Genomic DNA, 14,478 nt, shown 5'->3' with positions numbered 1-14,478 from the left:
TTACTTCCTGGGGAATAGCAGGCACTTATAACTCAAAAAATGTCCCATTGCTCCACTCCCCTTGGAGGAATTCGCGCCAAAAACCAATGGGCACAAGTTCACATAGCGGCAGATATGTGTACTAAATTTTGTTCGATTTCATACGGTAGTTTTTGCTGTAGAGCAGCCACAAAAAGCTGGTAACACACAGACGTGACACACATGGACACATACACACACACACACAGAGATATTTTCCAAAAATGGTCAAAATGGACTCAGCACACCTCAAAACGTTCGAATCCTTTGAAATTCAAAAATTTGCACGAATGTAATATTTTCTTCTATATCTATATATATAAAAGTGGACTTTGGTAAATTTGTTCCCTAAGATCTCAGAAACTACCCGGCAGATTTGGCTGAAACTTTCACCGTTTGTTCTTTTTGGTACTGGGGAGGTTTGTAGATCAGTTCGAAAAAAATCCGATTGATAGTTCCTTTTTTATTCTAATTTTTCCAAATTTTCGCATAAATGCCCCAATATGACGGTGAAAAAATACGTGCACATATTAAAATTATGTGTCCATCGAAAGCGCTTATTTTTCTGCTGAAGATGGCATCTGTTAGAAAGTTCTAAGTTGTATGAAAAACGAGATATGAGCTTTTTTTGTTCCATGTTCGAAGGCTCTCCTCAACCCAATTCATTATTTAGTGTATCATCTCAACTCTCAGTTGATAGCTAGAATTGTTGTACTGTTCAATATTTTTGCGTTTCGTGTGACTGTTCGAGGCTTTCCTCAAGTCAAATCTTAAAGTAACTTTTTTTCACAAGATTGGCTAATAATAACTAGATTTGGCTGATTATTTTCCATTTAAACGGATCTTCAATTGTAATTACTGGGTTTTTTTTATAATTATTTGTGCTGATTGGACACCTAATCATTATCCAATCTAACAGCAGAAACCTCGCCAAAATTTATGTAGAAAGATTTCAGTAGCGGATGCATTTGGCAGTTTTTTCAACTGTCACGGTTTTTGAAGCCAAAGACTATGTAATAATGTTTGTCAGCTTTCAGAATGTAAACAAAATATCGCCAATCAAAGAATCTTTAAAAACTTTTTTTACTGTAAAATAATCCAGCAACTAAATTAGGCAAATCCACAAACAGCACAAAAACTTCCATTAATGTGACTTTGTGCACAAATTCAAACCAACGCCAAATTTTACTACTTATTTTGGAAACATTACGGATGAAATTGTTTAGCGCCATTTTATGGTGACCAAACGTATCTTAGCATATGGCGACAATATCTATTTAACAAAAATTAGTAACATACCGTTTTACAAAGTAAGGAGGAGGAGCATTACCCAAGGTATCCCAAAACGATTTCCGCAAATTCGGTAATATTTTAAATCGCACCAAGAACCCACAATAATTAAAATTTTCCAAAATAACTAAAACAAGTTTAAGGGAATCACGGGCGTGCGGCTACATTTTTTTAAACAGTTCGTTCTTCAATAGACATACAGAGAAGGTAAGGCTCAATGTAAAAAAAATAATAATAATAAGTATTAACTGATAAATCTTTTTAAAAATGTGAAGTTTAATTTCATATTTCGGAAATTCTTAACATTTGTATACGCTTAAATTTTGTGTTTTCGTTTCTAAATGAATACTATTTTGCTCTTTTTACTTACTGCTACTTTAGTTTTATGAGTAAGGAAGAAACTAGATTTTAAACCACGTCAAAAAGGTGTGTTTTAAGTTCTTTCACTTAAAACAGAAAACAAATGCAAGTAACGATTGTTTCTCACAATTATTGCTAACCCAGGCAACGCCGGGTATTTCTGCTAGTATTAGATATAGAAGAAAGTAAAAAATGCAATTAAGGATAGATGAAGTTTTGTGTGCTGAGAATCTTTGGTATCAAAACATTTTTGGGGAACCTATGTATTTATCATTAGAAGCTTAGTTTTCTATTTCTGCTACAAATTTAATTTTCAAATAATTACTAAATTCTTGATTTAATTAAAATGTTTTTTATTTGTAGAATTAGCTATGCTTTTTTATAATTGGCTTTTTTCCTTTATTTTTTTAGAATAGCTCACCAGTATGGGAAGATTTTCTTATAAAGGCAAGCAAATTCCATGCACAGTTAAAGTAAGCAGTTTGCATTTTCCATTTTTTTTTGTAAATTTTAATGTGAAGAAAATTAAATTTTTTTCATTGTATTTTTTTTTGGCCATGTTTTAAGTTTTTTTTTTTTTTTTTACTTTTTAAAATAAAAACCAAATTTTTAGAATATTTATTTTGTTTTTCTCTCTTAATTTTTTAGTCTTCTTTTCTCCTTACTTTAATTTATTTTTGGAATTACTAAACTTACTTTTATTCATGTTTCAGATCAACTATACTGGCCTCTACTTCATTTTTGGATTCATTCCAAAAAATTGCTGATATGGCCACGAGTACTAGAGGTATGTTGTTTAAAAGGAAACTTTATTATTTAATACTCATGTGCTCCATGAATAAAGGTATTTATTTGTCAAAATTAAAAAAATATATATGTATATATATAATACTGAGATGCCCTCCAAAGCCAATGGCTTAACTTTCAAATGCTATGCCCCTCCCCCCAGAATGAGATAAAAAAAATTCTTGTATTATCCCTCCCCCCTTCCTAAAAAAAAAATTCAGCTATGCAGTCTATGCATGGACCCCTTTGGCACCCTTATTTTAATGGAGTGCTTTCCAATGAAGAAGTGAGTTCCTGCCTAATCATTTTTTTTCCATGCTTGGGCGATGATTAATGTTACATGACAGGGGTGACCACGTAAGGGAGGGGAATTCATGGCATAGGAGAGTTGAAGGTTTAAAATTGCAAGAGTCGGAGTCTGTCATTTTCGTTCCAAGTTCGTATCTCTTCCAGTGCGTGCAGAGTCAGAGTCGGACTAATTTTGGGTTAAAAGAGTCGGAGTTGAAGGCTCTAGCTTGTCAGAATTGGTCTTTTTCACTCCGATCCCTCAGTACTGGTTATAACCAAAAATCCTCCCCCTCCCTTCAGTTCTGAATATGTTCATGCTGAGTCAAAATGACTGTAGAAATATATTTCGGTACTATTCTTCATAGATCGGGAATTATCTGAGAGGTACTTTTGTACAAAATTGCTTTAATGAAGGAAGCAAAACTACTATTTTCAGAACGGATAGAATTTTTATCGAGGAAATTAATAGCTTTTCCAGAATAATCATCAAACTTGAATCTAAACTATAAGTTATCCATAAGACATACTATGCTAACCATCCCAGTATTAAATCATGGGCTTTAAATGGTGTACATTTTTAAATATTGTTTCACAGTATTGATTTTAACTTGTGGCGTATCATTGTAACCGCGATAATTTATTTATATTACTTTTTGTTTTCATTTTGTGTGGCAACTGTTATGATATTCGAATCGTTAGTGCTGGCTCCATGTTTTGAAAATAAAGTTAGTTTTTGTTCTCTCTCGCTAATGAATGTCGTTCAGGTACTTTCGTTAATATATATGTGGCGAGATCACCATAGCGTGCCCCACAACTGGTGACTCCCGGACATTTTTTTGGACCAATTGAATTATTTTGCATTAACCAAGTTTAATTAACACGATGCCAAATACCGATGGATCCAACGATGCGCCAACCACTGTGGAAGCATCCAGAGTGAGTAAAAATTCCGCCGTTTTGGATAGATCGGCCAGAAATGTGGTTTTGTCAAATTGAGGGCCAATTTACTATCAGCGGCATAAAATGCAAGGACACTAAATTTAATTACCTTGTTGCCCAGCTGGAACCCCGCTACATGGACACTATTCGGGACATTATAAAAGATTCTTTAACTTCGAATAAGTATTCTGCTGCAAAAGAAAGACTGCTAAATACTTTCAATGAAAGTAAAAATCTCCGTATAAAACGTTTATTAACTTGTTCTCGAATCTCGAGTAACTCGCTCTAGAACTTGGAGATATGAAGCCCACGCAGCTGCTACTAAAAATGAAGTCCATGGTTATTGAACTCTCTGATCAGATGTTGCGGTCGCTTTGGCTGGACAAAATGCCAGATGCGGTGAAACACATTTTAGTGGTGAGGGACAATAGCCTTGACAAATTAGCAGCAATGGCTGACAAGATTGTAGAATTGAATTCCCGTCAAGAATTAGCGGTGGTGAGCGAAAATAAAGTAGTTGATGAGCTAAAAAAAAATTGCTGCTTTAGAGCTGCAAATTGCCAGCATGTCTACTCGTCAACCAAGATTGCACAGTCGCAATTATGGCAGAGAACGCAGTCATCGCCGTAGTAAATCGCGGAGACGCTTCAAAGAAGGAGGGAAGTACTGTTTTTATCTTTTTCATTTTGGAGCAAAGTGTTTTCCTGAGAAATGCAAACAACCATGCCAATTTCGGAATCAAAATATTTCCTTGCCATCGAAAAACTAAATGACAGGTCCCTCGAGGAGGCCGAGAACTACGGCCGGAGAAATTGTCGCCTCTTTTTGATAAATCGACTCATAGAAATTATTTGATCGACACAGGTGCCGACATTTCTGTAATTCCTGTATCTAAGTCAAGTTCGCGAACTCCTTCTGAATTTCAACTTTTTGCTGCCAATTCAACGCCAATTAAAACCTATGGCACCGAATCAGTAAAATTAGATCTTGGTCTGAGAAAAAAATTTGAGTGGAAATTTGTAGTCGCGGGTGTTACAAGACCCTTAATTGGAGCAGACTTCCTGCGGCATTATGGTCTTTTGGTGGATATAAGGCAGAAACGATTAATTGATCCCTTAACTGCACTTAACGCACCATCTAAAATCATGAAAGGACCATCTTCATCATTGACTCCACTTGATTCAAATAATCTCGATTCCGACATTCTTGCACTTTTAGAAAAGTTCAAAAGCATAACAACAAAAAATTCCAGTTTAAATCAAGTTGAAGTAAAACATAACGTTACTCACTCAATAGTTACAAAAGGCCCACCTGTCGTTTCCAAAGTTCGTAGGTTACCTCCCGATAAATTGAAAATTTCAAAGGCTGAATTCGAGTATATGCTTGAGCAAGGCATTTGTCCCCCTTCAAATAGCTCATGGTCCAGCCCCTTGCATCTGGTAAAAAAAAGACGGCTCATGGAGACCATGCGGCGATTATCGTGCTCTTAATGCCGCCACGCAAGCTGATCGATACCCCATACCTTATCTTCATGATTTCACTCATCAGCTTGAGGGATTCACAGTATTTTCTACCTTAGGCCTTCATCATGCATGCCATCAGTTACCGATGGAAGAGTCGGATATTCAAAAAACTGCTATCTGTACACCATTTGGCCTATATGAATTCCCATTCATGACATTTGGACTCAGAAATGCAGCTCAGACTTTCCAAAGATTTATCCACTCTGTATACTCCACCCCAATACCTGACATAGAAGCCGGAACAGTTGCAGATGCGCTAGTAAAAACTTGGGTAGCTCGTTTTGAATCTCCGTCTATAATCATAACCGATCAAGGACAATTCGAATCAAATTTGTTTTGGGAACTATCAAAGCTCATAGGTTACAAAAGGCAACGCACAGTAGCTTACCATCCGCAAGCGAATGGCCCGGTGGAACGCTGGCACCGCACATTAAAAACTGCCATTATGTGCCATGAAAATCAAAGCTGGACAAAATCACTTTCGATCATTCTGCTTGGTTTACGCACAACTTGGCATACAATCTTCAACTCTACGCCAGCTGAACTTCTTTACGTTGAAAATGTCCGTTTGCCTTATGATTTTTTTGAGAATACATCCAGTGAAATACAGTCTAAATTTGTAAAATCTCTAAAAAGTAAAATTCAAGAACTTAGACCTATACCTTTCACAAATCATTCAAGCCAAAAACCATTCGATTTGCAGATCTAAAAAAATGCGCCCATGTCTTTGTAAGAACTGATTGTGTTCGTCGAAGTCTTCAACCTCCATATCAAGGCCCAGTTGAAGTTCTAAACAGATCAGACAAAATTTTCCAAGTCAAAATAAATGAAAAGGCAGTCAACGTTTCAATAGATAGAGTAAAACCCTGTTTTTTTTTTTTTTTTTTTTGGAAAACTCTACTATTAAAAATGATTTTCTATCCGAAACAATGCCAAGCGAACAGCCACAACAAACTTCCACCGCCAAGTTGAATCAATAGCCAGCTCTCAAGAAACCAAAGTCACATACTCCGAAATCTCCTCAGAAAGTTACATTTGCAGAGGACCTTCCTCCACCATATTCCAGATCTGGACGTATCGTTCGACGCCCGGCTCGTTTTCTTTGAACAATTTCTTAATCGTTCGGTACCTCACTAGTGGGGGAATGATGTGGCGTCTCACTGTAACCGCGATAATCTTAATACAGTGAAACCTGTGTAAGTTGACCACTTGCGGTGCAGTACTTTGGTGGTCAACTTAGACAGGTGGTCAACTTATAAAGAATGGTAATGATTTTTTTTTTTTTTTTTGTCTTTTCTTGCACCATGGACCATGCATTCATTTCTGGAATCATTGCCACTTACTCTTTCTGTTTAAGTCACTTTTATTGTTTAACATTACTTTGAAACAATAATTAAAAAAGTTATTCAAATATTTTTGCTTTTTTTCCTCGTTTTTTACTAAATTAGACATTGTAGTTTTAGAAATTCCGTACGTGTCAGCTAATTTTCGCCAACTTTCTTCTTTTTCATATAATTTTAATATTTCATACTTTTTATCAATCTCAAGTTCAACTAACTTTCTTTTTGAAACCATTTTATGTAAAATTTTTACACAAAGAGCAACAAACTGGACTCTCCTAGTTCATAAAGGCAGTTGAAAAAGAAAATATCCTATCTCTTAATCCCTTGCACCAGAAATAAGTAACTTTTCTCTTTAGCACAATTCCAGTGTTGCCTCAAAATATTGCTAACTGGAAGAAAAGACTTTGTACTTTTTTCTACTGACACCAGTTTTTTATTTTCATTGAACAGAGAGTACAAAAAGCAATCTCAAATAGAATAACAAAAGAAAAACAAGTTCGGAGAATTAGGAGCAGCATAAGCTTTATGCTGTTTTATTTAGTTCGTAAAATGCTGGTCTAAAGCATCAAAATTGTTCTTGGAAAGCTATAAAAAATAATAATAATAAAAGAAAATAATTTGCTTGATTAAGTTTAAAAAAAAAAAAAAAAACCTAGTGGTCAACTTACAAAGGGTTTTTTAGAATACTCCGAACCAAATTTGGTGTACATTAGTGGTCAAGATAGACAGGTGGTCAAGATAGAGAGGTGGTCAAGTTACAGAGGTTTTCCTTCATTATATAAGATAGGTCCAATTCCGTTCCCGACAAAAGCGGTCAACATAGACAGGTGGTCAACTTACAAAGGTGGTCAACTTTACAGGTTTTACTGTATATAAAAATCAGTGTCTGAGATAACATATATATACATATATATCAACGCAGAGCCAATACGGCTGAAGCCTCAGACTTGAAATTTGGCAGACATATCCACATGATTACGAAAGTATCCACTAAGAAAGGATTTTTCGAAATACCAATTAGTTCGGGAGAAATTAATTAAAACCCGTTAATTTCTGTGAAATTAAAATCTGTCATTGAAATTTAAATCCCTTATTTTAAGGGGCTTTCCTCCATTCAAATCATTATTCAGTACTTCATCTCAATTTTTGGTCGATAGCGAATTTTAAGTTTGATATTGTTTTTATTTCTCACGTGATTCTTCGAGGCTTTTCTCAAGTCAAATAATAATGTTTCTGTCTTTTGCTTTCATTTTTTCAAAACTAGAAACGAAGTTTTTAAGAACATCATCATAGGCGGACTATTCTTTTGAATTTAGAAGAGTGCAGCTTCCTGTAAAAGTTTGCTTTGCAATAACCGTTAATAAGTCACAAGGACAGACATTAAAAGTAGCAGGAATCAATTTAAGGAAGACTTTTTTTTCCCACGGCCAATTTTATGTAGCTTGCTCCAAAGTCTGTTCATCAAGCAGCTTAATAATTTTACCACCAGAAAAAAAACCAACCTAAAAATGTGTTATACAAAGAAGTTCTTGCTTAAACATAGGTATAATAATAAAATATGGATGGCCTGTGTTTGCAAAGATAATCAATACTTTAAAAAGAATCGTTAATAACAGTTAAAGATCGGTTAAGTACAAGGGCATATACATAAGGAGTTCAGGGGCCCCGGGATCCTCCCAAAATTAGAAAAAAATATAGGTAATAAGTAATTATTACAGGGGATTTTCGAAACTAGGTGCCCCAAACACTGTTAACCCTTGCTAATTCAATTACCCGAGCAATGCCGGGTACGGGAATGCTAGTTTATATATATTACTTGTCATTTTCATATTGAGTTTCAACTGTTATGATATTCGAATTGCTAGTGCTGGCGTCCATGTTTTGAAAATAAAGTTAGTTTTTGTTCTCTCTCGCTAGTGAATGTCGTTCAGTTACTTTCGTTAATATATATGTGGCGAGATCACCATAGCGTGCCCCACAAAATGAAAAGGAGCATTTGACATTTGACGCGTTTTACTGTTTCTAGCTCTCTTTTCGTTTCAAAGCCGTATTTTCATAATTTAACCTCCAGATATCTCTAAATATGTTACATAAGGTTCAAATCTAGAGATTGAGGGAATAGTTTCTAAATTTTCGAGGCTCTAGACGCAAACGTTGAAAACCGTGTGCTTCTTTTGTTATCTTGATAAAAAACAAAGTTGTTTCCGATAACCAAATTTTTCGCTGAGATTTAAAATTGTTTTCAAAAATATTTAAATAAACAGCATGATTTATTGTTTCATCAAAAATTTCCAAACTACCAAGTCTTGATGCTGATATGCACCCTTACACAAGAACACTTTCACCGTCCTAATCAACTGATCCAAATAAGTTTTTGAGATTAAATTCCTCATTTTTTCTTGTATTTACAACTATACAACATTTTAACCAAAAATGTTAAATGTTGAATTTATTTTCATCTGTAAGTAAGACGATATTCCAAAACGGTTAAAGCAAGCTTATTTATCATTAATTTTGCGATCGAACGCGTAAGCTTTCTGTTTTTTTTTTTTTTTTTTTTTTTTTTTTTTTTTTTTTTTTTTAAATTTTCTTTTAAGCATTTTATCAAGCACTTTACTGTAGAATGGTATAAATTAATTAATTTAGAAATATTTAAAAACAATTTACTGCTACTGTGGAAAAAAATCCAATTTCGAGAGTGTTTGTCGTTTTAAACGAATACCAGCCATTTAAAAATATTCAGCAGAAAATTAGGGAATGAATAAACAAAAAATTAAAACCAGATGACTTTTTAAGTGTCAACACAATGCAAAAATAATGAAAAAAGACATGTGATAATTTTAATCATGAATGTATTCGAAAATATTTCAGTGTACGATGACTTTTGTGGCGTATTATTTTTCTCTCTCTTCGTTTTTTGAAACAAATTCAAAAATTAATTCAGGCAATATTTAGTAAAAAAAGAAAAAAAAAAAAACTACTGGGTTTTATTTAGAATGGCATAGGAATGATGTGAAAAAAATTGGACTTCATATTCGAATTCATTTTCGCGTTATTTTGATTTTAGTACAAAATTTCAATATGTACGAACACTTTTGAAAGCCACTGCATAAATACAGAAAAAAAGAGATAGTGGTTTCAGATTCTGGTTTAGGAGGGAGTTACTACTAGATCTGAAAACGCAATTTTAGGCCAATTTTAGGAGGAAGGGTAAGGGGAGGCCCGGCCCCTGGGGTAGGTGACCTGTGTCATCGCCTAGGGCGGCAGTTTTTAGGGGCGGCAAATTTCAGATGGCAAAATATAAAGAGACAAAAAAATGAAAAACGCAAATTTGTTCCTTTGCGTGTTTTTTTTTTTTTTTTTTTTTTTTTTTTTTTTGCCGCTCAAATTGCAGCAGTACGTAAGAGTATGATCGATGATTTAAAAAAAAAAAAACATACATACACGAGGGGGCGGCACTTGTCAACATCGCCTCGGTAAAGTGTTCAAGGGTTCTACCCCGAAAATTTTATTGTTGGAATAGTATAAAATCGCTTATTTTGTCTTTCTTTGAGTGACTTATGAGAGGGAGGGTCGAGGTTTTTCTCCCCATTGTTTTTGAAACTGACGACTTAGAAGCGTTTTAGGTGTTCTTTAGGAGCGGATAGGGCAGTGGCGCAACTAGAGAATAGAAAAGATTCAGAGGGTCTTCTGCGAAAATTTTTAGAAATTGGAGTCTTAAAAACGCGATATTTGTTGATATTGAGCTATTTCTGAAATTTTTTCCAATTTGGAGTCTTAAAAGCGCATGTTCATGTCATCTTTGATGAACTTCAGGGAGGGGGTTCGAGGGTTCTGTCCCGGTGATTTTTTCGGGGGGCTAAAATGTTTTTCGACTCTTTCGAGGGCTTAAGATGAGGGAATTCGGGGGCTCTCCTTCGTAAAATTTTCTCAATCAATATTGCCCTAAAAACACAATTTGAAAGACACATTCAACTCTAACAAAATTCGATCGAATCAAATATGATCGATTCTATCTACCAATAGCGCAACTAGAAATTTGCTTTGTCTACCCTGTAGGGAGTTTCTCACTATTCTACTAGTAGATAGAATGAGTGAATCGAACACAATCAAGTTGATGAGCCCCTGAGTCCAGTTTTGGTATTTTAAAGAGTAGATTCGTTTTTCCTCAGGGATTTTTTTTTTTTTTTGAAATTAAATCTTAAAAACTTAACTGTAAGCTTTTTTTTCTTTTTTTGTAAGGCTAGAAGAAAGCGAGGAGAGAAATTTACGAAGAACAATTTTACTAACATAGAGAGTGTCCGTAAAAAAAAAGAATTTATTTCAAAGTACGTGTTTTCTTTAATGCTCATAAATTTCCAAAAACTCCTAGGCTGGGCTTGAAAATTTTAATGGGATTTAGTCCCCCTAGCCCTCCCCCTTACTTTTGCCAATAAGTAAAGTCTTAAACCACGATTTTAGGTTTTTTGGTAAAGTTTAGGCACAGTTTTTTTTAAATTGAAGCTCCAAAATCGTAACTAGACGACCTTTGATGATCATAGCGGAAGTAGTTTTCGGAAGCACATCCTGGATTTCTTTTGAAATTGATGCTCTGAAAACGAAATTTAAGACAATTTTTAATGATTTTGGAGAAGAGGGGGGGGGGATACACTGGCTAAAGTTTTTCAAAAATGGAGCTTTGAAAACGCAGTTTTAGACGATATTTGGTGATGTTGGCTAAAGGAGAAGTTTTGGGGACCTCCCGATGCAATATTTCGAAATCGAAATCTCAGAGACTCAATTTTAATTGATCTTTGATGATATTTTTGTGAAAAGGGGTTCGGGGTTGTGCCCTGAAGGTTTTATTGAAATTGAAGCCCTAAAAGCAAAATTTTATTTGAACTTTAATGACGGGAAAGGGGCATTTTTCGGGGGTTACAGTTCCAAGTATTTTCCTGGAAGTTTTTAGAAATTGGAATTCTAAATACACATAGTCACAAAAATTCGGTCACACACAACATACAGACACAGACATTTTTTGGAAACGTACAAAACAGATTCAGCTATAGTCCAGCAACAACACCATAGCGTCAGATCCAGTAGTTCTGATTTTATTCTCAGTTGTTTATCATATTGGTTTAATAAATAAACCTAGTTTTTGACTTGAGTGCCGAACGCAACTTTTTTATAAATGAGTCATTATATGTCATGTAACTAGATTTTTGAAATCGTCCCCGCTCGGCCATATCCGAATTAGAGGAAATTTTGTACTGCTGAAGAGATAATTTTGAAACTAACTTATGCAAATTTTCTGCTTCCAAAATCCAAATCTTGAGGATCTAGAAACTCCGAAAAAAAAAGTGCTCTAATATGGCGAATCAGCTTTGTGACACGAATTGCGATGTTTAGGCTAAGGTTGCAGAAAATTTTGTCATACTAGAAACCTGAAATTGTGGGAACTTACAGTTCGTCTGCTTGGATTTTTTTTTTTTTTTTTTTTTTTTTTGAGGTCGAGCTAATTAGATTTTGTGCATCACGCATTTACAGTCTTGGCAAACTGGAACTTATTTACAGCCAAATGTTCTTTAAGATCCCACAAATTTCTAGCTACCAGTGTGATTAAATTTTCTACAACCTTAGCCTAAACATGGCAATTCGTTCTACAAAGCTGATCCGCCGTATTGGAGGCGTTTTTTTAGGAGATCCTAGATCCTCAGGGTTTGAACCTTGGAAGCTGAAAAAAAAAAGATAGTTTGAAAGCTGAAAAAAAAGTTTTTTCCCCCCCCTTTTTTTTTTGCTTTTTTGTTTTGTTATAAAAAGAAACAGATATTTCCGAGGCATTTTTTAAATTGCCTAAAGAATTTTTTTTTAAAGCAATTTTTATTATACAACTAGAGGACCCGACAGACGTTGTTCTGTTCAAACTTTGTAAATTGAAAAGTTAAAAAATTGCAATGAACTACTAAGTGTTTGAACCGTTTTCTTGAAAAAGATAAGTAAAAAGAAAATGATTTAAGCTGCTTGGTGTCAAAATGCGTATATTTATTACAACTTGATTTATCTAATGCCACTGAGCAGTTGTTTTAGTAACTTTTTTCTCCTGTACTTGATGACTTGTTCCTTCAGCCATACTGAAAGGATTAAAAGCGTCCTCAGTGTAAAAAACTAACTACCCATCTAAAACAAACGGGCAATCCCGCTGCATCATCCCCCATATGAAAAAGAATAAAACAATAGAAAGGATATCGTTTTAAAAAAAATGATAAAGGTAAAAACAGTTCTCTGAATAAGCGAAAATCACTCATCCTTCTTCCCCCTTCCCGAAGTAAAATAAACACATTCTTCAACTAAAATGACTAAAAACTCTTTTAAAATGAAAAACAATTCTTTGCATTTTGAAATATTTCGTCAAATAAACAAAAAAAAAAAAAAAAAAAAAAAAAAAAAAAAACATTACATTAACAGTAGCTTTAAAATGTAAAAAAATGATCACACATCTCTATTGTTCTTAGCCAAAGTCGCCAAGCCACCACGTTACTGTAATCCAGCCTATCAGTGAGCGAAGCCAACTCCGACCGATTAGCGGTCCGATCTTTTGAACGAAAACTTGTCTAATTGCTCTTTCCACCAAAGATAAAGATCTCTCACTGCACTGATCTTTTGTATACAGAACTACCCTGTTGTAATTTATCTAGACGAAAATAAAATTTGTTTCGTCTTTTTCTTTAATAATGTACTGATTAGTTAGGTAATCCTTAAAGTATTCTTGACATTGGTGTCAAAACTGAGATGAATTTCAGCCGAGAAACAAATTTTGCTAGGTACGGTACTTGCTGATAATTTGGTTAGGAAAACCTAAATCACCGATCCGGTCACATGGTTCAACTACGACAACAGAATACACGTTTTGCGTGAACCTTCCAGTACTTTACTTTAAAATATATCACGGGTCCTAAAATCGTGCTTTCAAGAAATGAAGGCTTCACTCTCTCTCTCTCTACGTTTTATCTATGCTCAATTGACATATCACAGAGGAAATTTCATTACAAAAAGCAGAGCTGGCTTTCTTATTGTCCTTTGGCAACGGGTTAAATATTTATTTGAGTTCTCTCTCAACAATAGGTTAAAATAAATATTAATCGTTTGGGAGATATAACCATCCAATGTTTAAATTAATTAATTAATTAACAAAAACGTTTCCGATTCGATCCATCGCGCTTCGAAACCATACTTGCCACAACTTATTTACACACAAAAAATTTGATCAAAATCGGTCCAGCCGTTTAAAAGCCTTATGGTGACAAACGTCCGCACAGAAGATTTTTATATATTAAAATTTAAAATTCAATTCGGCCCAAATACAGCGCCCCACCGGGCTGTTGCTCGCCGGCACCACCCGCCACTCACTATGTTGAACCATTGTCTTTCTTCTAATAGTGTGGGGGGAGGGGGGGAATATTTTTGTTCGGTTAAACGTATGTCGTTTTGGGATTTTACGTTTAGCTTAAATTTCCCCATCTTTCAATTCTCTTTTGTTCTTAAAAATTGAGTGGCAATCAGAGGACAAATTTTCCGTTTTTGAATACTGCCTGTTGAAAAGATAGCCCCGACCATTATTTTCTCTGCTTCCTAGCTATCGAAATTGTTCTCATTCGACCAAATCGTGGTCTTTTTTTTTTTTTTTTTTTTGTTGCGAATGCCATTCTCTTTTCCGCCTGTTTTTCTGGGAACTGGGGGAAACGAGTTGAATGGAAGGCATCGAATTCACGATCGCTTTTGATTTGTCTATTGCCTCTCTAGTGCATCTGGGTCAGGTGAGCCGAGTGACACCTACGTCCTTTAAAGGAACTCATCAGTCTACTTCTGTACAAATTTCACACGGACGGGTTCAGAATGACAGCAGTGTAAGTCAAAAATTTTACGAATTGTGTTAAGCAAGGATTTTGGTTCAT

At 34.9% G+C, this 14,478-nt stretch overlaps 1 protein-coding gene across 1 annotated transcript in view; it reads left to right on the top strand.

Moving 5' to 3' along the window:
- LOC129223996 (uncharacterized) overlaps positions 1-14,478 on the top strand; it is an 84,785-nt gene that overhangs the window by 9,373 nt on the left and 60,934 nt on the right. Inside the window, exons 2-3 of the mRNA XM_054858389.1 lie at positions 2,080-2,141; positions 2,382-2,455. Of these exons, the coding sequence (XP_054714364.1) occupies positions 2,080-2,141; positions 2,382-2,455 (136 nt within the window). The remainder of the gene's footprint in view (positions 1-2,079; positions 2,142-2,381; positions 2,456-14,478) is intronic.

The sequence above is a fragment of the Uloborus diversus genome, chromosome 6 (genome assembly GCF_026930045.1).
Source record: "Uloborus diversus isolate 005 chromosome 6, Udiv.v.3.1, whole genome shotgun sequence".
NCBI lineage: Eukaryota > Metazoa > Arthropoda > Arachnida > Araneae > Uloboridae > Uloborus > Uloborus diversus.
Note: the sequence above shows the minus strand (reverse complement) of the source record. Positions and strands in the feature narration are given on the sequence as shown.